The sequence below is a fragment of the Entelurus aequoreus genome, linkage group LG08 (assembly GCF_033978785.1).
Source record: "Entelurus aequoreus isolate RoL-2023_Sb linkage group LG08, RoL_Eaeq_v1.1, whole genome shotgun sequence".
Taxonomy (NCBI): Eukaryota; Metazoa; Chordata; class Actinopteri; order Syngnathiformes; family Syngnathidae; genus Entelurus; species Entelurus aequoreus.
The window spans coordinates 2,227,634-2,252,603 of record NC_084738.1 but is presented as its reverse complement, the minus strand read 5'-3'; the positions used below and the strand labels follow the sequence as shown (position 1 = coordinate 2,252,603).

Below are 24,970 nucleotides of genomic sequence, written 5' to 3'. Positions count from 1 at the left end.
TTGTCGTGATTAAATGTAACGTGTTTATGTGTGCATGGCATGGAGGTTTTTCCCCACTCCAGACTAGGCCCCCTTAGGAGCCCAGTCTAGATTGTATTTTTTTACTCATCTTCTTCCCCAGCGTTTTACCTTTTTCTTATCTTTTACTGGATACCTTTGGCGACCCATCAGCAATCCTGTTCTGTAACCCTGTACACTGTTGGTTTGTCTAATCTTGAACGGGTTTGCGCTGAAAACATAATTTTGTTGTACTTGTGCAATGACAATAAAGTCCTATCCTATCCTATCTTATAAAACAAGTTCGACACCCCTGTTTCAGAGGCTTTGAAGACTACGACGTTTTTTGTCGTCTTTAAAACCCAAAATAAATAACAAAAGACGTGTGTTCTTGGCTATCATAATGATTGTGAACGATAGGCAAAATTCCAAAAAAAAAGGTGCAGTTCCCCTTTATAACCTCTAGAGCAGTGGTTCTTAACCTGGGTTCGGTCGAACCCTAGGGGTTCGGCGGAGGTCAAGACACACCCGACTCATCGTGTAAATAAAAACTTCTCCCTATCGGCGTATTACGGATACGACAACAGCAGAAGTCAGACTGATTTGCAGGTGTGTAATTTGTTGTGAGTTTATATGCTTTGTCTTGGTTTTGTTGTTTGAACAAGGTGATGTTCATGCACGGTTCATTTTATGCACCAGTAAAAAAACATGGTAACACTTTAGTATGGGGAACATATTCACCATTAATTAGTTGCTTATTAACATGCAAATTAGTAACATTATTTGCTCTTAACTAGTCATTATTAAGTACTTATTAATGCCTTATTCGGCATGGCCTTATTATAACCCTAACCCTCTAACCCTGGCCCTAACCCTAACCCTAACCAAATAACTCTAAATTAAGTATTTTTTACTTAGAATATGTTCCCCTAGTGTCCAAAAAACTCAAAATTAAGTCTTTTTTTTAAAACTTAGAATATGTTCCCCATACTAAAGTGTTACCAAAAACATATTACTTTGTCTTGAATTTGAAAAAAACCCAAACTATTTATTTTTCACTAAAGAAGGGTTCGGTGAATGCGCATATGAAACTGGTGGGGTTTGGTACCTCCAACAAGGTTAAGAACCACTGCTCTACAGGCTTAGTGGCCACATGCGTGGACAGCACCTTTTTAGCTCTTATTTCCAAAAGTGTGTACACCAGTGGTCCCCAACCTTTTTGTAGCTGGGGACCAGTCAACGCTTGAAAATTTGTCCCACGGACCGGGGGGGGGGGGGATTTTTTTTTTTCATAAAGAAATACAATCATGTGTGCTTACGGACTGTATACCTGCAGACTGTATTGATCTATATTGACATACACATACACAATATGTATATATAGTGTTTTTATGTTGATTTAATTTTAAAAAAATAAAATAAAAAATAAAATAAATTAATTTTAATTTTTTTTTTTTTTTTTTTCATAAAGAAATACAATCATGTGTGCTTACGGACTGTATACCTGCAGACTGTATTGATCTATATTGACATACACATACACAATATGTATATATAGTGTTTTTATGTTGATTTAATTTAAAAAAAATAAAATAAAAAATAAAATAAATTAATTTTATTTACTTTTTTTTATTTTTTTTCATAAAGAAATACAATCATGTGTGCTTACGGACTGTATACCTGCAGACTGTATTGATCTATATTGACATACACATACACAATATGTATATATAGTGTTTTTATGTTGATTTAATTTAAAAAAAAAAAAAAAAAGTATTTTATTTTTTTAATTTCTTGCGCGGCCTGGTACCAACCGGTACCGCGGACCGGTACCGCGGACCGGTACCGCGGACCGGTACCGCGGACCGGTACCGCGGACCGGTACCGGGCGGCGGCCCGGTGGTTGGGGACCACTGGTGTACACTACTGAATTGGGGTCTTATGGCCACTTATGTGGACACTTATACTGCCATCTGGTGGTGTCAGAAGAGTATAACATACAATGGAATTTGGACAAAAAAAGTGTAAAAATAAGAATTAGCATGTGACTAAACATGAAGTACACGTTTGTGTACTTATGGACTAAGTACATCATATCAAAATATGATTCTGAGTTTTTATTCTAATTAGGGTCCAATAAGCCCAAATAGCAAAGAGAAATGAAAAAAAAGCATGTAAACAAACAGCTTGGGCCTTAAGATGTTAATTAAGACGTGTTGTGAAGCCTGTATTAATTTCATGAACAAAGTGGGGCAGGTCAGACGAGGAAGTTAGCTGGATTTTTGTCACGTCCGGTGCTCGCAAAGGCGTTCCCCCGGCACGCGTAACGGTTACAACACCATCAAAAGTCAATTTTGCATAATGGGGGACCTTTAAGGGACATTTAACGAGGGTTGACACAGCTTTCGGGGGTGCCTCGGTAGACCTGCAAGGCCGGGTCCTCTGTAAAGGTTGCAGCCTCTGACTGAATTAGAACAGGCCCGACGTCCGCTGTGCCGCCTGTCACATGATAACGCGGGGACGTGGCTAAAAGCTTTACCGCGGGCCAAGACGGCGCTCGGTCTTCGTCCTCCTCGCCCGACAACCCTGGCGGGCACTCCGCATCACGACATCGCCATGGCAACTTTGACCAACGCCCCCTCCTTTTTGTATACACGCACGCTGCCATGATATTAATAAGAATAATAACTCCCCCGCCCACGCCCGTCCTCCCAAGTTACTAGCTCACGTGCCGCAGCACGCCGTCCCCCCGCGTTTCACAGGAAAGTCCAAGTCCAAAGTGGTGCTGCTGCTGGCGGTGAGGGTGTGTGGAGGGGAGGGGGGGAGGGGGGCAAAGCGCGGGGGCGTCATCCGTCAGCTCCCAGGAGGGAAGATGTCTTAACAACCCGATCGAGCAGACTTAATTAAGATAGTCCGGCGAGAGGAAACGAGCTGCTGCTTCACTTCTGTGGAAGTATTTTGGAGCAGACCGGCTAGCACGCGGGGGTCAGCAACCCACGGCTCTAGACCGTCGAGATTTTTCAAAAATGTATGGAAATGGCAAAAAAAATGGGGTGAAAAAAATATATTTTGTTGTAATACGGTTTCTGTAGGAGGACAAACACGACACAAACCTTCCTAATTGTTAGAAAGCCCTCGGTTTAATATGTTTATGCTTCACTGATGAGAGTATTTGGCGAGCGCTGTTTTGTCCAACTCATTTCAGCGGCCCTTGAACACACCGTTGTTTGCATGTACTACTTTCTCCAACGCTACCACAGAAAGACGCGTTTTTAGCCACAGCTGTCCCTTGAACACACCGTTGTGCAGACTGTTTGTTTACATGTACAACTTTCTCTGATGATGCCACAGAAAGACGTGTTTTATGCCACTCATTCGTCGTCTCATTCTGTCCACCAAACGTTTTATGCTGTGCGTGAATGCACAAAGGTGAGCTTTGTTGATGTGGAAGTACCAATGATTGTCACACACACACACGAGATTTGGCGAAATTATTCTCTGCATTTGACCCATCACCCTTGATCACCCCCTGGGAGGTGAGGGGAGCAGTGAGCAGCAGCAGTGGCCGCGCCCGGGAATAATTTTTTATTAACTTGTTGGAGTGCTAATCAGGCATATTTGGTCAGTGCACGACTGCAAGCTAATCGATGCTAACATGCTGGCTAGCTGTATGTAAAAATGGGGTGAAAAATATATATTTTTGTTGTAGTACGGTTTCTGTAGGAGGACAAACACGACACAAACCTTCCTAATTGCTAGAAAGCCCACAGTTTAATATGTTTATGCTTCACTGATGAAAGTATTTGGCGAGCGCCGTTTTGTCCCACTAATTTCAGCGGCCCCTTGAACACACCGTTGTGCAGACAGTGACTCAACTGTTTGTTTACATGTGCAACTTTCTCTGATGATGCCACAGAAAGATGTGTTTTATGCCACTCATTCTTTGTCTCATTCTGTCCACCAAACGTTTTATGCTGTGCGTGAATGCACAAAGGTGAGCTTTGTTGATGTTATTGACTTGTTGGAGCGCTAATCGGGCATATTTGGTCACTGCATGACCGCAAGCTAATCGATGCTACCGTAAAACCTAAGGTTATTGTTTTTACACTCTATTACTGTAAATGGAAAACCCACAAATTTCCACAGTACAATACTGGACAGTTTTTTTTTACCGTAATACCTAAAGTTGTTGTTTTTACACTGCTTTACTGTAAATGGAAAAAACACAAATTTTCACAGTAAAATTCTTGACAGTTTTTTTTACCATAAAATTTTGGCGACTTAGCTGACAGTTTTTCTTTAGCGTAAAACCTAAGGTTGTTGTTTTTACACTATATTACTGTAAATGGAAAAACATATTGTTTTCACAGTAACATTTTAGACAGTTTTTTTACCGTAAAATTTTGGCGACTTAGCTGACAGTTTTTCTTTAGCATAAAACCTAAGGTTGTTGTTTTTACACTATCCATCCATCCATCCATTTTCGGGATCGCGGGGGGTATATTACTGTAAATGGAAAAAAACAATTTTATCACAGTAACATTTTAGACAGTTTTTTTTACCGTAAAATTTTGGCGACTTAGCTGCCAGTTTTTCTTTACCGTAAAATCTAAGGTTGTTGTTTTTACACTATATTACTGTAAATGGAAAACCCACACATTTTCACAGTACAATACTAGACAGTTTTTTTTTTTTTTTACCTTAATACCTAAGGTTGTTGTTTTTATACTATATTACTGTAAATGGAAAAACCACAAATTTTCACAGTAACATTTTAGACAGTTTTTTTACCGTAAAATGTTGGCGACTTGGCTGCCAGTTTTTCTTCACCGTAAAATCTAAGGTTGTTGTTTTTACACTCTATTACTGTAAATGGAAAAACCACAAATTTCCACAGTAAAATTCGAGACTGTTTTTTTTACCATAAAATTTTGGTGACATAGCTGCCAGGTTTTTGTTTTTTACCGTAAAACCTAAGGTTGTGGATTTACACCGTATTACTGTAAATGGAAAAACCACACATTTTAACAGTAAAATTCTAGACAGTATTTTTTTAAATAAAATTTTGGTGACTTAGCTGCCAGTTTTTCTTTACCGTAAAACCTATAAAAAAATGTTGTTTTTTTTTAACGTGAAATCTTTGATCGTTGGTTTTTACAGTGAAATACTGTAAATGGAAGAAAAAAACGACCACACTTTTATGTTGACCGTAGATTTCGGGTGACTGAGTTGTGAGTATTTTGTAAAATTTTTGGTTGTTGTTTATAAATAGAAAAACGGTACCTCTGTTTTTTTTTACCGTAAAATTTTGGTTACTTAGCTGCCAGTTTTTCTTTAGCGTAAAACCTAAGGTTATTGTTTTTACACTATATTACTGTAAATGGAAAAAACAAATGTTTTCACAGTAACATTTTAGACAGTTTTTTTACCGTAAAATTTTGGCGACTTAGCTGCCAGTTTTTCTTTCCCTAAAAATCCAAGGTTGTTGTTTTTACACTGTATTACTGTAAATGGAAAAACCACAAATTTCCACAGTAAAATTCGAAACATTTTTTTTTACCATAAAATTTTGGCGACTAAGCTGCCAGTTTTTCTTTAGCGTAAAATCTAAGGTTGTTGTTTTTACACTATATTACTGTAAATGGAAAAAACACAAATTTTCACAGTAAAAATTTAGACTGTTTTTTTTCCGTTAAATGTTGGCGACTTAGCTGCTTTTTTATACCATAACATTTTGGTGACTTAGCTGTCAGTTTGTTTTTTTTACCGTAAAACCTAAGGTTGTGGATTTACACTGTAAATGGAAAAAACACAAATTTTCACAGTAAAATTCTAGACAGTTTTTTTTTTACCATAACATTTTGGTGACTTAGCTGACAGTTTTTCTTTAGCGTAAAACCTAAGGTTGTTGTTTTTACACTATATTACTGTAAATGGAAAACCCACAAATTTTCACAGTACAATACTAGACAGTTTTTTTTAACCGTAATACCTAAAGTTGTTGTTTTTACACTATATTACTGTAAATGAAAAAAACACAAATTTTCACAGTAAAATTCTAGACAGTTTTTTTTACCATAACATTTTGGTGACTTAGCTGCCAGTTTTTCTTTAGCGTGAAACCTAAAGTTGTTGTTTTTACACTGTATTGCTGTAAATGGAAAAAACAATTTTTTGTAAATTAAAAGAAAAACTGGCAGCTAAGTTGCCAAAATGTTATGGTAAAAAAAACTGTCTAAAATTTTACTGTTCAAAAATTATTTTTTTTCCATTTACAGTAATATAGTGTAAAAACAACAACCTTAGGTATTACGCTAAAGAAAAACTGGCAGCTAAGTCACCAAAATTTTATGTTAAAAAAAACTATCCAGAATTTTACTGTGAAAATTTGTGTTTTTTCCATTTACAGTAATACAGTGTAAAAACAACAACCTTAGGTATTACGCTGAAGAAAAACGGAGATTAAATGGAAAAAACAATTTTTAAATTAAAAGAAAAACTGGCAGCTAAGTTGCCAAAATTTTATGGTAAAAAAAACTGTCTAAAATTTTACTGTTAAAAAATTAGTTTTTTCCATTTACAGTAATATAGTGTAAAAACAACAAGCTTAGGTATTACGCTGAAGAAAAACTGGCAGCTAAGTCGCCAAAATTTTATGTTAAAAAAAAACTATCCAGAATTTTACTGTGAAAATTTGTGTTTTTTCCATTTACAGTAATACAGTGTAAAAACAACAACCTTAGGTATTACGCTGAAGAAAAACTGGCAGCTAAGTCACCAAAATTATATGGTTAAAAAAAATGTCTAAAATGTAGTTTTACAGTGAAATGCTGTAAACGGAAGAAAAAAACCACACCGGTTTTACGTTGACCGTAGATTTCGGGTGACTTAGTTGTGAGTATTTTGTAACATTTTTGGTTGTTTATAAATAGAAAAATAGTAGCACTGTTATTTTCACAGTAAAATTCTATCCACCGAGCTGCGAGTTACTGTAAATGTGCAGTTGTTTTACAGTGCGTTAAAAAAACGGTAGCACTTTTTGAGCGCTCCTAATGTTGCCACTAAATGAGCGTGTAGTTGCGTGGGGCGACGCGTAGTAAAGCGCGGCGCAGGTGTGCAGACAGGAGCCCACACACTGAGCTGCGTGCGCGGGGGGCGAAGGAGCCTCCTGAGCGCATCACAGGAAGGACAAAACCTGTCCGCCCCACGCAGCCGCGCGACACACTCCTTTCGCGCACTTTCCCGCCTCAGCCTTTTCGGTAAAAAAAAAAAAAGAAAAAAAAAAGAGGGCACGAAGCGCGTCCACATCTCCACACGGGCGATGCGCGGAGGCGACCGCGGCCGAGCGAGCGGCACCGCGGCGGGACGGGCATGAGGATGGACCCCGGGGAGGTGCTGGTGTTCGGGCTGGTGCTCGTCATCATCGTCGTGTCGCTGCTGTCCAACGTGCTGGTGCTCGTCTGCTTCCTGTACAGCCCGGAGATCCGCAAGCAAGCTCCGGGGCTCTTCAGCCTCAACCTCACCTTCTGCAACCTGTTGCTGACGGTGGCCAACATGCCGCTTACCTTGGCGGCGCTGGTCAGCCGCGCGCAGCCGGGCGGCGACGCCTTGTGCCAGGCGGCGGGCTTCCTGGAGACCTTCCTGTCCACCAACTCCATGCTGAGCATGGCGGCGCTGAGCATCGACCGCTGGGTGGCGGTGGTCTTCCCGCTGCGCTACCACTCCAAGGTGCGCCACAAGGACGCCGCCCTGGTGCTGGGCTACACCTGGGCGCACTCCGCCTCCTTCTCCACGGCCGCCGCCTGCCTCTCCTTCCTGGGCTACCAGCGCCTCTACGCCTCCTGCACGCTGGCGCACCCCAAGGCGGGCGGCCGGACGCAGTTCGTCGTCTTCACGGTGTTCTTCCACTCCTTCACCTTCTTGCTCTCCTTCGTCGTGCTGTGCGTCACTTACCTCAAAGTGCTCAAGGTGGCCCGCTTCCACTGCAGGAGGATCGACGTCATCACCATGCAGACCTTGGTGCTGCTGGTGGACATCCACCCCAGGTGAGCGCCTTCTGCCTGTTACCTCCGCCAGGGGGTGGGGGTGCCAACTTCCCATCGTGCGATCGATACTGGTGATGTCGTGCGATCGATACTGGAGATGTCCGAAAAAATTCGGCCGATAAATGCTTTAAAATGTAATATCGGAAATTATTGTTATCGGTTTTTTTATTATCTGTATCTTTTTTTAAATTTTTATTTTTATTTTTTAAATCAACATAAAAAACACTCATCTGACCTGCTGTGATGTGGATTACCATAGTAACTAGTAGGGTTATACGGTATACAGGTATTAGTATAGTACCACGATACCAATGAATCATATTCGGGGGTCGGGGTGGGGGGTCGGGGTGGGGGGGTGGTATGACCCCAACTTCCCATTGTGCGATTGATACTAGCGATGTCGTGCGATCGATACTAGAGATGTCCGAAAAATTCGGCCGATAAATGCTTTAAAATGTAATATCGGAAATTATCTGTATCGTTTTTTCTATTATCGGTATCTTTTTTATTTTTATTTTTTAAATCAACATAAAAAACACTCGTCTGACTTGCTGTGATGTGGATTACCATAGTAACTAGTAGGGTTCTACGGTATACAGGTATTAGTATAAATCATATTCAGGGGTGGTATGACCCCAACTTCCCATCGTGCGATCGATACTAGCGATGTCGTGCGATCGATACTGGAGATGTCCGAAAAATTCGGCCGATAAATGCTTTAAAATGTAATATCGGAAATTATCGGTATCGTTTTTTTTTATTATCTGTATCTTTTTTATTTTTATTTTCTAAATCAACATAAAAAACACTCGTCTGACCTGCTGTGATGTGGATTACCATAGTAACTAGTAGGGTTCTACGGTATACGGGTATTAGTATAGTACCGTGATACTAATGAATCATATTCGGGGTTGGGGATGACCCCAACTTCCCATCGTGCAATCGATACTAGCGATGTCGTGCGATCGATACTGGAGATGTCCGAAAAATTCGGCCGATAAATGCTTTAAAATGTAATATCGGAAATTATCGGTATGTTTTTTTTTATTATCTGTATCTTTTATTTTTATTTATTTTTTTAATTAAATCAACATAAAAAACACTCGTCTGACCTGCTGTGACGTGGATTACCATAGTAACTAGTAGGGTTCTACGGTATACGGGTATTAGTATAAATCATATTCGGGGGGGGGGGGGGTGGTATGACCCCAACTTCCCATCGTGCGATCGATACTAGCGATGTCGTGCGATCGATACTGGAGATGTCCGAAAAATTCGGCCGATAAATGCTTTAAAATGTAATATCGGAAATTATTGGTATCGGTTTTTTTATTATCTGTATCTTTTTTTAAATTTTTTTTTAAATTTTTATTTTTTAAATCAACATAAAAAACACTCATCTGACCTGCTGTGACGTGGATTACCATAGTAACTAGTAGGGTTCTACGGTATACGGGTATTAGTATAGTACCACAATACTAATGAATCATATTCGGGGGGGGGGGGGGGGGGGTGGTATGACCCCAACTTCCCATTGTGCGATTGATACTAGCGATGTCGTGCGATCGATACTAGAGATGTCCGAAAAATTCGGCCGATAAATGCTTTAAAATGTAATATCGGAAATTATCTGTATCGTTTTTTTTTATTATCGGTATCTTTTTTATTTTTATTTTTATTTTTTAAATCAACATAAAAAACACTCGTCTGACTTGCTGTGATGTGGATTACCATAGTAACTAGTAGGGTTCTACGGTATACGGGTATTAGTATAGTACCACGATACTAATGAATCATATTCGGGGGGGGGGGGGGGGTGGTATGACCCCAACTTCCCATTGTGCGATTGATACTAGCGATGTCGTGCGATCGATACTAGAGATGTCCGAAAAATTCGGCCGATAAATGCTTTAAAATGTAATATCGGAAATTATCTGTATCGTTTTTTTTATTATCGGTATCTTTTTTATTTTTATTTTTTAAATCAACATAAAAAACACTCGTCTGACTTGCTGTGATGTGGATTATCATAGTAACTAGTAGGGTTCTACGGTATACGGGTATTAGTATAGTACCGCGATACTAATGAATCATATTCGGGGGTGGGGGTGGGGGGGAGGGGGTGGTATGACCCCAACTTCCCATCGTGCGATCGATACTAGCGATGTCGTGCGATCGATACTGGAGATGTCCGAAAAATTCGGCCGATAAATGCTTTAAAATGTAATATCGGAAATTATCGGTATCGTTTTTTTTAATTATCGGTATCTTTTTTTAAATTTTTTAATTTTTTAAAATTAAATCAACATAAAAAACACTCATCTGACCTGCTGTGACGTGGATTACCATAGTAACTAGTAGGGTTCTACGGTATACGGGTATTAGTATAGTACCGCGATACTAATGAATCATATTCGGCACCATACCGCCTCTGAAAAGTACCGGTCCGCCACACCCTAAGATTTTTGGTTAAAATAAAGCCAATAATGCAATTTTTTCTGGTCCCCTTTATTTAGAAAAGTATCAAAAAGTATCGAAATAATATTGGTATCAGGACAACGCTAGTCACTAAAATATCATGCAAAAGCGCAGATGCCAAGCATTGAAAGACTTAGTATTAGAGATGTCCGATATTATCGGCCGATAAATGCTTTAAAATGTAATATCGGAACTTATCGGTATCGTTTTTTTTTTTATTATCTGTATCTTTTTAAAAAAATTTTTTTTATTAAATCCACATAAAAAACACAAGATACACTTACAATTAGTACACCAACCCAAAAAACCTCCCTCCCCCCATTTACACTCATTCACACAAAAGGGTTGTTTCTTTCTGTTATCAATATTCTGGTTCCTACATTATATATCAATATATATCAATACAGTCTGCAAGGGATACAGTCCGTAAGCACACATGATTGTGCGTGCTGCTGCTCCACTAATAGTACTAACCTTTAACAGTTAATTTTACTCATTTTCATTCATTACTAGTTTCTATGTAACTGTTTTTATATTGTTGTACTTTCTTTTTTATTCAAGAAAATGTTTTTAATTTAGTTATCTTATTTTATTATTTAAAAAAAAAAGTACCTTATCTTCACCATACATGGTTGTCCAAATTAGGCATTATAATGTGTTAATTCCACGACTGCATATATCGGTTGATATCGGTATCGGTTGATATCGGTATCGGTAATTAAAGAGTTGGACAATATCGGAATATCGGCAAAAAGCCATTATCGAACATCCCTAATATTGAGTATTGGCCGATACTGATATTGTTTACACACTTTCCGCAAATAGAAGAAGTGCACAAAAAAAAAATCCATAACTTAAAAAAAAATCGATAAAAAAATAAATAAAAATATATATACATATATATATACAGTCGTGGTCAAACGTTTACGTAAAGAACATAATGTCATGGAACCTTCAAGAATGAAGGTTTTAGAATGGGCTTCCCAAAGTCCTGACTTAAACGTGTGGACAATGCTGAAGAAACAATCGTCACCCCAGGAATCGTTCGGGGCCCAAATATTCATAGTACCATTTATCTATAAAACTATTATAGGTACACCTCTGCATAACAAAACAGACCAACTTACCACAAATAATAACTTCGTTAACATTGTTTTTTAGTCTGTAAGAGAAAATATTTAAAAGGCATCAATTTGTCTGAAAAAAAAAAAAAAAAACTTATATAAACTATAATTTTTTTTTTACCTACTTGAACCATTTAATATTGAAAAAATCCAATAAATAAGCTCAATAAATACTATTGAATTCTAATTGGGCACAATATATAAAACAATTTAACCTCCAAAACAAAAATGCTGAAACAATTTGTGCATATTTTTTTAAAATCAAAACAAGGAAGTCAAAATTAACGAGCACGCTTCGTACCGCACGACTTTTTGAAGCATCCATCCATCCATTTTCTACCGCTTGTCCCTTTCGGGGTCTCATGATGCTGATAAAGCATGTTCCCCCGATGTCACACTGTGTTGGTGTTCATTTAAGCTGCACAACAACATAGTTCTTGTATTACAATTTATTATCCTCATAATTATCATTTTTGCAACATCCATTGCACATTTTTTTCTTGTATTGCATTATATTTCTTGTATGATTTATTTCACAACAAATCCAACTTTTCGAGTTTACGGACATATTGATTGAAAAAAAAAAAAGGCTAAAATTACTTTAACAATTTTTTTTTCTTTCCTTTTATGTATTATTTTATTTATTTATTTGTTTATTAGGTTTTTAGTAACAAACAATTGACAGTTGTGGAACGCTCTCCCTGACCACCTGAGGGCACCACAGACTGTGGATGCTTTTAAAAAAGGCTTAAAAACCCTTCTTTTTTAAAAAAAAAAAAACATTTTTTAAGATGTATGCATACTAGTTCTAGCTATTTGGCTGTTCTGGTTTTTATTTTTATTATCTTTTAATTTTAATTTTTTTAATACACTGTAGCACTTGGACGTTGTTTACTCAACGTAAAGTGCTTTTTAAATTTTTTTTTTTTACAAATAAAATCTATTATTATTATTATTATTACAGCAATAGTCTGATATCCATCAAATGCCCCTTACCCCCCAACAAGTAACAACATAATAATAATTTGATAAGTAAATGAGGAAAACAGTACAAAAATTAAAACAATTACTTTATTCTTAAACATAATTAAATGTGTCTTTATCATTGTAACATTTACAACTATTCTCTTCGTAATAACTGTTGTGTGTGCCAATTAGGGATGTCCGATAATGGCTTTTTGCAGGTATCCAATATGCCGATATTGTCCAACTTTTTAATTACCGATACCGATATCAACCGATACCGATATCAACCGATATATACAGTCGTGGAATTAACACATTATTATGCCTAATTTGGACAACCAGGTATGGTGAAGATAAGGTACTTTTTAAAAAAAATGAATCAAATAAAATAAGATAAATAAATTAAAAACATTTTCTTGAATAAAAAAGAAAGTAAAACAATATAAAAACAGTTACATAGAAACTAGTAATTAATGAAAATTTGTAAAATTAACTGTTAAAGGTTAGTACTATTAGTGGAGCAGCAGCACGCACAATCATGTGTGCTTACGGACTGTATCCCTTGCAGACTGTATTGATATATATTGATATATAATGTAGGAAGCAGAATATTAATAACAGAAAGAAACAACCCTTTTGTGTGAATGAGTGTAAATGGGGGAGGGAGGTTTTTTGGGTTGATGCACTAATTGTAAGTGTATCTTGTGTTTTTTATGTGGATTTAATAAAAAAACAACAACAACAAAAAAAAAAACCCCGAAAAAAAACGATACTGATAATAAAAAAACCGATACCGATAATTTCCGATATTACATTTTAACGCATTTATCGGCCGATAATATAGTGCCAATACAACTTTGTCTACTTTTACGATACCTATTATTGAGTCTCGAGTATCGGTCGATACCTATATTGATTCGATACGACATCAGCAGGAATCACACATACTTTTATTTTATTTTTTAGTGTAGAATGTTAAAAAAAAAAGTTTTGATCAAGTCACTCATTACTTTAGCATTAACCGCCTGGAATAGACGTATGCTGTCTTTAAGTTGAAGTGGAGTGGTAAATGTTTTTTTTGGCGACACCGGGTGGTCACAATAATTCGTTAGGTTAAGCAGTAGGTTTGATTCCGATTTTTTATTAAGGATCCCCATTAGCTGGTTGCCTCAACAACCCACTAGTAGGTTGAACAATGCGGACACGTTTGTTACTGGATACTTTCTCATACACTTTGTATGTGTAGGTAATATGCAACTATATATATTTGATACATTCTTATATTGACTAATGTTCTGTTTTAGCAATATTGTTCAATCAAGGAGACTTGTTATGTATGTCTAGCTTGTGTGCTTAGCTGTTGTGTAGCTGCCAGCTCCTAGTAGCCGACCATATTTACTTTTTCTATATGACTTGACTAAAATAGAAGGAAAGACCAACCTTGTGTGTTTATTGGAGGACATTTACATGTTAACTGGCTCTTTGATATCATCTGATACTTGTTTTTTTTTTTTTGCTGATATCGGAGCGATATCCTGTATCAATATCGCATCAGGGCACCCCTAATTCAAGGGCAGTTTGGTGATATTGACACCATGCAAACAATTATATAGTATGTATGCTAAGTAAATTTTTTCCTTACAAAAAAACAGTGTCTAATGCACAATAACTAAACAGCGGTATAGCTCAGTTGGTAGAGTGGCCGTGCCAGCAACTGGAGGGTTCCAGGTTCGATCCCCGCTTCCGCCATCCTAGTCACTGCCGTTGTGTCCTCGGGCGAGACACTTTACCCACCTGCTCCCAGTGCCACCCACACTGGTTTAAATGTAACTCAGATATTGGGTTTCACTATGTAAAAGCCCTTTGAGTCACTAGAGAAAAGCGCTATATAAATATAATTCACTTCAAAAGCAAAAGCTACTAATAGCTCACATCCAAAACATTCAAGTTTTGTCCTCCAATTTTTCCTGTATCCAGAGACTCGTTCCCTGACTTTGTAACCCAAAAAATGATACTGAAGTGATTAGTATCGTTTATACACTGATACTGCACTTGGTATCAACAGTGTCGACCTCTGGATCGATCACCCCTACTTTCCGTTGAAGCTTTAGCAATTTAGCTTCTGTAGCAGTCAGCATCTTGTGTCGTCCTGCTCGGTGTAGCGTGCGTTAGCCCTTCCTTTTCCTCTTGTCCTCCAGTGATAATGGTACTTGGACACAACTTTTTTTTTTGTTTTCTGCCCAGGTGGTGACGATTGGTATCTTAGAAGGGGCTTCGCACTGCGGATAGACGACGCGTTTATTGTAACTTGACAATAGGGATGTCCGATAATGGCTTTTTGCCGATATCCAATATTCCGATATTGTCCAACTCTTTAATTACCGATACCGATATCAACCGATACCGATATCAACCGATATATGCAGTCGTGGAATTAACACATTATTATGCCTAACTTGGACAACCATGTATGGTGAAGATAAGGTACTTTTTTAAAAAAATAAATAAAATAAGATAACTAAATTAAAAACATTTTCTTGAATAAAAAAGAAAGTACAACAATATAAAAACAGTTACATAGAAACTAGTAATTAATGAAAATGAGTAAAATTAACTGTTAAAGGTTAGTACTATTAGTGGAGCAGCAGCACGCACAATCATGTGTGCTTACGGACTGTATCCCTTGCAGACTGTATTGATATACCGTATATTACCAAATAGACGCCCTTGTGCAAATAGACGCCCGGGGTCTGAGCCCATTTTGTGAATTAACAGCCTCTTCCTAATAAACGCCTATGTCCAAATAGCCGCCCATGGGCTGTTATTTGCATAATTTAGATTAAAATCATATTGATTTAATTTTCATTAAACCCAATTTATAAGCTAAAAGGAAAAGCAAAGGTGCAATAATTCTGGTCATTACGGTAACAGCAGACGTCACGTGGGGATTCTGGGTAATCAACATATTGCAATAGGTCACCGCATATAGCGTAACACACAACAAACCCACCAGGAAAAGTTTCAACATGGCAAGCAACAGTAGCAGTGAGTTGAATGAACAGGATACCGCTACACCACAACTGATGGACGGGAATACTTTAAGGGGGAAGAAGAGAAAGTTTGACTTGACTTAAAGTTCAAGCTAGCGATTGTGAAGTATGCGGAGCAGAATTCTGGTTTGGCAGCGGCCAGGCAGTTTAACGTTGACCCAAAACGTGTACGAGAATGGAAACAAAAAAAGGGAGAACTACTATCTCAGTCGGCAATCGATGGAAAACGCCCCCCCCGGATGGAGGTAGGAAGAAAGTGAGCGACGAGCTTGATGCTAATTTGTGTCAGTGGATACATGACGTTCGTGGACTGAACCACCGTGTGTCCCGCAAAATGATCAGCATTAAGGCAAAGGAGTTGTATGTCACCGCGAGTGACACGAGAGACACCGGGGTGGGGTTTGGTGCAACAAGTGGCTGGCTTAATCGTGTGTGTGTGTGTGTGTGTGTGTGTGTGTGTGTGTGTGTGTGTGTGTGTGTTGCAAACAGTAGCCATAGCTGAATGTTGCTTTCTGGTATCCTACAAGGTGTGTGGGCTGATGGGAGTGAGGACCAGCTCATTTACTGCTTCAAGGAGGGACAGCCATGTCAGGCAGGCAGAGAGATGCTGTTGAGGGCTACACAGCAGGCTGCTGCTGTGCTTCAGGAAGAGGAGGAGAGTGATGAGGAACAGCAGTTCCTCAATGAACTTGTGATTGAAAAGGAGGATGATGATGAGGGGGGTGAGGGAGAGGAGGAGGAGGAGGAGGATGATGAGTGGGGTTGAGTTGCATTTGGGGTTGCGTTTGCTGCAGTATTATTGTTTTGATGGTTTTATAGAGTACTTGGTACCATAATTGTATTTTTCTTGTATGCTTCTTTATTTAAAACTTGGAGTACTGTAGCCTTTATTTTATTTAAGTGACGGTATTATTGTTCTGTTTTGATGGTGTGTTTTTTAATACTTGAGTACTTGGTACCATAATTTTATTTTTCCCAGTAGGCTGCTTTATTTAAAAAGTGTATTTATTTTTAGTATTGGTATTCTATTTGACAATTGTTGCAGTACTGCCATGTTGAGGCCTTGTTGATCTCTTGTCTTTTGATAGTCTTGTTTTTTTGTTTGTATGTTTACAATAGCTTTTACATTTAAAATTGTTTGTATGGAAAAAAAATACTGGACAGTAACCATTGTAACCAAATAATGGCCTGGTGCAGGCTGGTGCAAAAATAAATAAAAGCCTTGTGCAAATAACCGCCCATGTCCTAATAGCCGCCCGGGGTCTGACCCCATTTTGTAAAATAAACGCCCGGGCTACTATTTGGTAATATACGGTATATTGATATATAATGTAGGAAGCAGAATATTGATAACAGAAAGAAATGGGGGGAGGGAGGTTTTTTGGGTTGGTGCACTAATTGTAAGTGTATCTTGTGTTATTTATGTTGATTTAATAAAAATAAAAAATAAAAATAAAAATTAAAAAAAAAGATACAGATAATAAAAAAAACGATACCAATAATTTCCGATATTACATTTTATTGCATTTGTCGGCCGATAATATCGACAGGCCGATATTATCGGACATCCCTACTTGACAATACTCTCTTGGAATCCATGCAAAAGAGCTGTGCTGGACAATGAGTTGGCAGCATACTGTATACAATGTTTAATACTGAGATATTGTGCCGCTAATAGCTGTGTAACGACAACGATGGCCAGCAAGACGCTAATCGCTGTTGGTCAAAAGTACATCAGTGAGTTTGGCGTGTTGTGCTAACAAGGGTCTATGCTAACGATATCGCCCCCCCCTGCTGTGTTAGCGTTCGCCAGCGCTGCTTGGAGGAACAAAGGCGACGCCGCCAAAGAGCCACCAGGAAGATCAGCACCTTTATCGGAACCTTCATGCTCTGCTTCGCTCCGTATGTCATCACCAGGTGAGGGAAGGACAACACTGACTGTTAATACATGATGATTGTATGATATCACCTCATATTTACTCTCTACTTACTATCATTGCATATTCAATGTATACTTACAGTAGTATCATCACATTTGTAGTATGTACTTCATATTATTACATATTTACTGTCTACTAACTATCATTACATATTTAATGTATACAAACAGTAGTGTACATATTTACTGTCTACAGTACTTACTATCATTACATATTTAAAGTGTGTACTTACAGTAGTATTATAACATTTGTAGTATGTACTTAGTATCATTACATATTTACTCTCTACTTACGATCATTGCATATTTATTGTATATTTACAGTAGTATCATCCCATTTGTAGTATGTACTTAGTATCATTGCATATTTACTGTCTACTTACTATCATTACATATTTAATGTATACTTACAGTAGTATCATCACATTTGTAGTATGTACTTAGTATCATTGCATATTTACTCTCTACTTACTATCATTGCATATTTATTGTATACTTACAGTAGTATCATCACATTTGTAGTCTACTTAGTATCATTACATGTTTACTGTCTACTTATTATCATTACATATTTAATGTATACTTAACAGTAGTATCATCACAGTTTTAGTATGTAGTTAGTATCATTACATGTTTACTGTCTACTTACAATAATTACATATTCAATGTATACTTACAGTAGTATCATCACAATTGTACTATGTACTTAGTATCATCACATATTTACTGTATACTTACTATCGTTACATATGTAATGTATACTTACTATCATTACATATTTAATGTATACTTACAGTAGTATCATCACATTTGTAGTATGTACTTAGTATCATTACATGTTTACTGTCTACTTACTATCATTGCATATTTATTGTATACTTACAGTAGTATCATCACATTTGTAGTCTACTTAGTATCATTACATGTTTACTGTATACTTACAGTAGTATCACCACAGTTTTAGTATGTAGTTTGTATCATTACATGTTTACTGTCTACTTACAATAATTACATATTCAATGTATACTTACAGTAGTATCATCACAATTGTACTATGTACTTAGTATCATTACATATTTAATGTATACTTACAGTAGTATCATCACATTTGTACTATGTACTTAGTATCATCACATATTTACTGTATACTTACTATCGTTACATATGTAATGTATACTTACAGTAGTATCATCAGATTTGTAGTATGTACTTAGTATCATCACATATTTACTGTATACTTACAGTAGTATCATCACAGTTTTAGTATGTACTTAATATTATTACATATTTACTATTTACTTACTATCATTTCATATTTAATGTATATTTAAAGTAGTATCATCACATTTGTAGTATGTACTTAGTATCATTACATATTTACTCTCTACTTAATATAATTGCATATTTAATGTTTACTTACAGTAGTATCATTACTTTTTAGTATGTACTTAATATAATAACATATTTTCTGTCTACTTAGTATCATTACATACTTAATGTATACTTACAGTAGTATCGTTACATTGTAGTACTGTATGTACTTGGTATCATTACATATTTATTGTATACTTACAGTAGTATCATTCACTTTTTAGTATGTACTTAATATAATAACATATTTTCTGTCTACTTAATATTATTAAATACTTAATGTATACTTACAGTAGTATCATTACATATTTATTATATACTTACAGTAGTATCATTCACTTTTTAGTATGTACTTAATATAATTACATATTTTCTGTCTACTTAATATCATTACATACTTAATGTATACTTACAGTAGTATCCTTACATATTTAGTGTGTACTTATTATCATTAGATATTTACTATATACCTACTCTAGTATTATTATTTACCGTATACTTACACTAGTATCATTACATATTTACTATACTCTTACAGTATTGTCATTACATATTGACTGTATACTTAGGGTAGTATCATTACATATTTACTATATACTTACAGTATAATTACATATTTACTGTACACTTACAGTATTATTATTACATATTTCATGTCTACTTAGAGTACTATCATGACATATTTACTGTGTACTTACTATCATGACATATTTACTTTATACTTTCTGTAGTGTTATTACATTTCCCATATGTTTTACAGTAGTATTATTTCATATTTAGTGTGTACTTACTGTAGTATCAGTACATATTTAATACATACTTACTGTATTATTATTACAGTTGAATATGTTTACAGTAGTATCATTACATATTTAGGGTGTATTTACAGTACTATCATTACATATTCAATATGTATTTACAGTAGTATCATTGCATGTCTAGTATATACTTAATATCATTACATATTTACCGTGCACTTACAGTACTGTCGTTACATATTTACTGCATACTTGCAGTAGTATAATTCACTTTTTTGTGTGTGTGTACTTAGTATCATTGCATATTTACTGTGTACTTCATATCATTACATAAATATGTATACTTACAGTAGTATCATTAAATATATCGTTTCTACTTAGTATCATTGCATATGTAATATATACTTACTGTAGTATTATTACATTTGAATATGTTTACAGTGGTATCATTACATATTTAATAGCGATGTCCGATAATGGCTTTTTGCCGATGTCCGATATTCCGATATTGTCCAACTCTTTAATTACCGATACCGATATCAACCGATATATGCAGTCGTGGAATTAACACATTATTATGCCTGATTTGGACAACCAGGTATGGTGCAGATAAGGTACTTTTAAAAAAAATAATAAAATAAGATAACTAAATTAAAAAAATGTTCTTGAATAAAAAAGAAAGTAAAACAATATAAAAACAGTTACATAGAAACTAGTAATGAATGAAAATGAGTAAAATGAACTGTTAAAGGTTAGTACTATTAGTGGAGCAGCAGCACGCACAATCATGTGTGCTTACGGACTGTATCCCTTGCAGACTGTATTGATATATATTGATATATAATGTAGGAAGCAGAATATTAATAACAGAAATAAATGGGGGGAGGGAGGTTTTTTGGGTTGGTGCACTAATTGTAAGTGTATCTTGTGTTTTTTATGTTGATTTAATTAAAAAAAAACCACAAAAAAAACCGATACAGATAATAAAAAAAACGATACCGATAATTTCCGATATTACATTTTAACGCATTTATTGGCCGATATTATCGGACATCCCTAATATTTAATATATACTTACTGTAGTATTATTACATATTATTTCAACCGTTCCACCGTCAACACACTCCTCATATTCAGGACAAAAACTAAGTTGGTTAAGGAACTAGAACATTTCCCAGTTTTCCCGAAATTCCCGAAATTTCTCAATTAAAAACAGTTACTAATTCAACATTTCTTGACCAATTTTGGCAATTCCACACCAACCAATTCAGCTCATTCAGGACATTCATGCTTCTAATCATTTTCCAAAAAAAATCCCGCTTTTTCCAAAATTCCCAAATTTCCAGGAATTCCCATTGAAATGAATGGGACATTTTTCCAAGTTGCACAATTCCCACATTTTTCAACCTATTCAAACCATTCCACCTTCAACACATTCAACTCATCCTGGACATTCAAACTACCATTTTTCCACATTCAACACATTTCCAGGAATTCCTGTTTTTTGGTAACCTATTTAAGTTCGACTACTCCTTTCACATTTTTCAACCCATTTCATACGTTCCATCGTCAACACACTCCTCATATTCAGGACAAAAACTAAGTTGGTTAAGGAACTAGAAAAATTCCCAGTTTTCCCAAAATTCCAGAAATTTCTCAATTAAAAACAGTTAGTAATTCAACATTTCTTGACCAATTTTGGCAATTCCAACACCAACCAATTCAGCTCATTCAGGACATTCATGCTTCTAATCATTTTCCAAAAAAATCCCACTTTTTCCAAAATTCCCAAATTTCCAGGAATTCCCATTGAAATGAATGGGACATTTTTCCAAGTTGCACAATTCCCACATTTTTCAACCTATTCAAACCCTTCCACCTTCAACACATTCAACTCATCCTGGACATTCAAACTACCATTTTTCCCACATTCAACAAATTTCCAGGAATTCCCGTTTTTGGGTAACCTATTTCCACCCTTCTTTAAGTTTGACTACTCCTTTCCCATTTTTCAACCGTTCCACCGTCAACATACTCCTTATATTCAGGACAAAAACTAAATTGGTTAAGGAACTAGAAAAATTCCCAGTTTTCCCGAAATTCCCGAAATTTCTCAATTAAAAACCGTTACTAATTCAACATTTCTTGACCGATTTTGTATTAATAAAATACAAATTAATTTTATTACTGATTCAATTAACTTCAGTAAGGCATTATTTTTGTTGCTATTTACCAGGACTGTGCAAAAACTACCTGACCGATTTACACAAAACTTTGCTAAGTAGTACGACATGGCTCAAGGTGTAACAAAATAAAATTTGGTGTAGATCTGGTGAAAGATGCAAATCCCAGTGAAGTTTTACGTATGTGTACATGTAAGACAGATTCAATTAACTTCAGTAAGGCATTATTTTTGTTGCTATTTACCAGGACTGTGCAAAAACTGCCAGACCGATTTACACAAAAGTTTGCTAAGGGGTAGGACATGGCTCAAGGTGTAACAAAATAAAATTTGGTGTAGATCTGGTGAAAGATGCAAATCCCAGTGATGTTGTACGTATGTGTACATGTAAGACAGATTCAATTACCTTTAGAAAAGCATTATTTTTGGTTGCTATTTACCAGGACTGTGCAAAAACTACCCGATCGATTTACACAAAACTTTGCTAAGGGGTAGGACATGGCTCAAGGTGTAACAAAATAACATTTGGCGTAGATCTGGTGAAAAATGCAAATTCCAGTTATGTTTTACTTATGTGTACATGTAAGACAGATTCAATTAATTTTAGTAATGCATTACTTTGGTTGCTACTTAACAGGACTCTGCTAAAACTACCCGATAGATTTACAAACAACTTTGCTAAGGGGTAGGACATGGCTCAAAGTGTAACAAAATGAAATTTGGCGTAGATCTGGTGAAAAATGCAAATCCCAGTGATGTTTTACGTATGTGCACATGTATTTTCAAAAAAAATTCCTGCTTTTCCCGAAAATTCCTATTGAAATCAATGGAATATTCTTCAAAGTTCCACAATTCCCACATTTTTCATCTAATTCAAACCGTTCCAACTTCAAAATATGTTTGGGAATTGTGTGCTCCACTTCTACAATTCTAAAAAAACAATTCCAGGATTTCAGTTCAACTTCAGCATCGGAGCAATCACATGCAATTCCTTCAGGAATGGCCTCATCTAGTTATTACTTCATATTTTATTAGAAATCTGTTTGTTTGTATGGAAACACGTTCTTCGTTATTTTGTAAGCTTCCAACTTTCCAACTTGTTTGTTTGTGTTGTGCAGGATCGTGGAGTTGTTCCCGTGGGTGCCCATCAGCCCTCACTGGGGGGCCATGACCAAGTGTCTGGCCTACAGCAAGGCGGCGTGCGACCCCTTCGTGTACTCGCTGCTGCGCCATCAGTACAGGAAGACGTGCGCCGACATCGTCAACCGGCTGCTCAAGCGCCGCTCCTTGAACGCGGCGGCGCGCGGGTTCGAGAGCCAAGGCAGCAGCATACCCAGAGTTGAGTGACGGGACTAAAGCGTGTGTGCTTTTTGGGAAATATGTTTTATGGACAAGGAGGACATTTATGGACATCCTCATGCAGTCACAATGGTAGCTGGGACTGTATTTTACAGTACTACTAGTATTTATTTATTTATTTATGTCTCAAAGAGTCTTGGTTTGTTGGCGCAGTAAAATGTAGCACTGAAAGCTGCAGGGCATCTTTATCCAAATTACCGTAAATACTCTAATAATAGCCCAGCTGTTTTTTTTTTTATATACCTGAACCACAAACAGAATTATTATAAGCAGAAATGTGTTTTTTTTTAACGTTTTTGTTTTCTTCGCAATGTGTCGACTTTATTCTCATGACATGTCAACCTCGGTTCTTACAGCTAACATAAATATATATATATTTTTAATGTGTTATATTACATTTTATTACATTACTAATATATAATATTATATTTTGACTTTAGTCCCATAAAATGCAGCTTTTTTTCTTGGATCGTCAACTCAATTCTCATAATTATTTGCCCGTATTATCGTAAAATTAATAAAATAATTGCAAAAATATACCATACAATTAACATTTTTGTTTGTTGGATTCCCAACTCAATTATTATAATTATTTGTCAGTATTGTCATAAAATCAATAGAATAATTACAAAATAAAATACATATTCTTTTTGGATCCCCAAATCAGTTTTCATGTTTTGTCAGTATCATCATAAAATTAATAATTACAAAATAAAATACATGTTTTTCTTGGAGTCCCATCTCAGTTTTCATAATTTTTTTGTCAGTATTATCATAGAAGGGGATAAAATAATTACAAAAAACACAATACATTTGAAAACTTTTTTTTATTCACAACTCAATTCCCATAATTCTTTGTCAGTATTATCGTAAAATTAATAAAATAATTACAAAATAAAATAAATGTTTTTTTGGACTCCTAACTGAGTTCTCATAGCTTTTTGTCAGTATTATTGTAAAATTAAAGTAATAATACAATAAAATAAAATAACATTTATTGGATTCTCAACCCAAGTTTTTTGTCAGTTTTATTGTGAAATTATAAAATAATTACAAAATAAAATAATATTTTTTTTCTTGGATTCCCAATTTAATTCTCATAGATTGTTATCAATAACATCGTAAAAAAATACAATTACATTTTTTCTCCCAAATTAATTCTTACAACTTATATCTGCATTATTGTAAAATGGATTAAATACTTAGAACGTTTTTTTTTTCTTGGATTCACAACTCAATTCCCATAATTTTTTGTCAGTATTATCGTAAAATAAATAAAATAAATGTTTTCTTGGATTCCTAACTGAGTTCTCATAATTATTTGTCAGTATTATTGTAAAACTAAAGTAAGGATTCCCAACTTAATTATCATAGATTATCAGTAACATTGTAAACATTTTTAAAAAAAATACAAAATGACATACAATTACATTTTTTCTCAATGATTCCCAAAATAATTCTTACAACTTTTATCCGTATTATTGTAAAAATGTATTAAATAATTATAATTATTTTTTTCTTGGATCCCCAACTCAATTCTCATAATTCTTAGTCAGTATTATTGTAAAATTAAAGTAATAATAAAATAAAATTAAATGACATTTCTTGGATTCCCAACTTAATTCTCATAGATTATCAGTAACATCGTAAAAAAAAGAAATACAATTACATTTTTTTGTCCCTGATTCCCAAATTAAATCT

The 24,970-nt window shown here is 35.7% G+C and overlaps 1 protein-coding gene across 1 annotated transcript; it reads left to right on the top strand.

Annotated features, from left to right (window-relative positions):
• Positions 1–7,015: 7,015 nt before the first annotated feature.
• LOC133655302 (G-protein coupled receptor 26-like) lies at positions 7,016–23,773 on the top strand. The gene is made up of 3 exons (XM_062055327.1): positions 7,016–8,042; positions 17,464–17,577; positions 23,029–23,773. Exons 1-3 carry the CDS (start codon positions 7,369–7,371, stop codon positions 23,255–23,257), a joined length of 1,017 nt encoding a protein of 338 aa, XP_061911311.1. The 5' UTR covers positions 7,016–7,368; the 3' UTR covers positions 23,258–23,773.
• Positions 23,774–24,970: the final 1,197 nt, after the last annotated feature.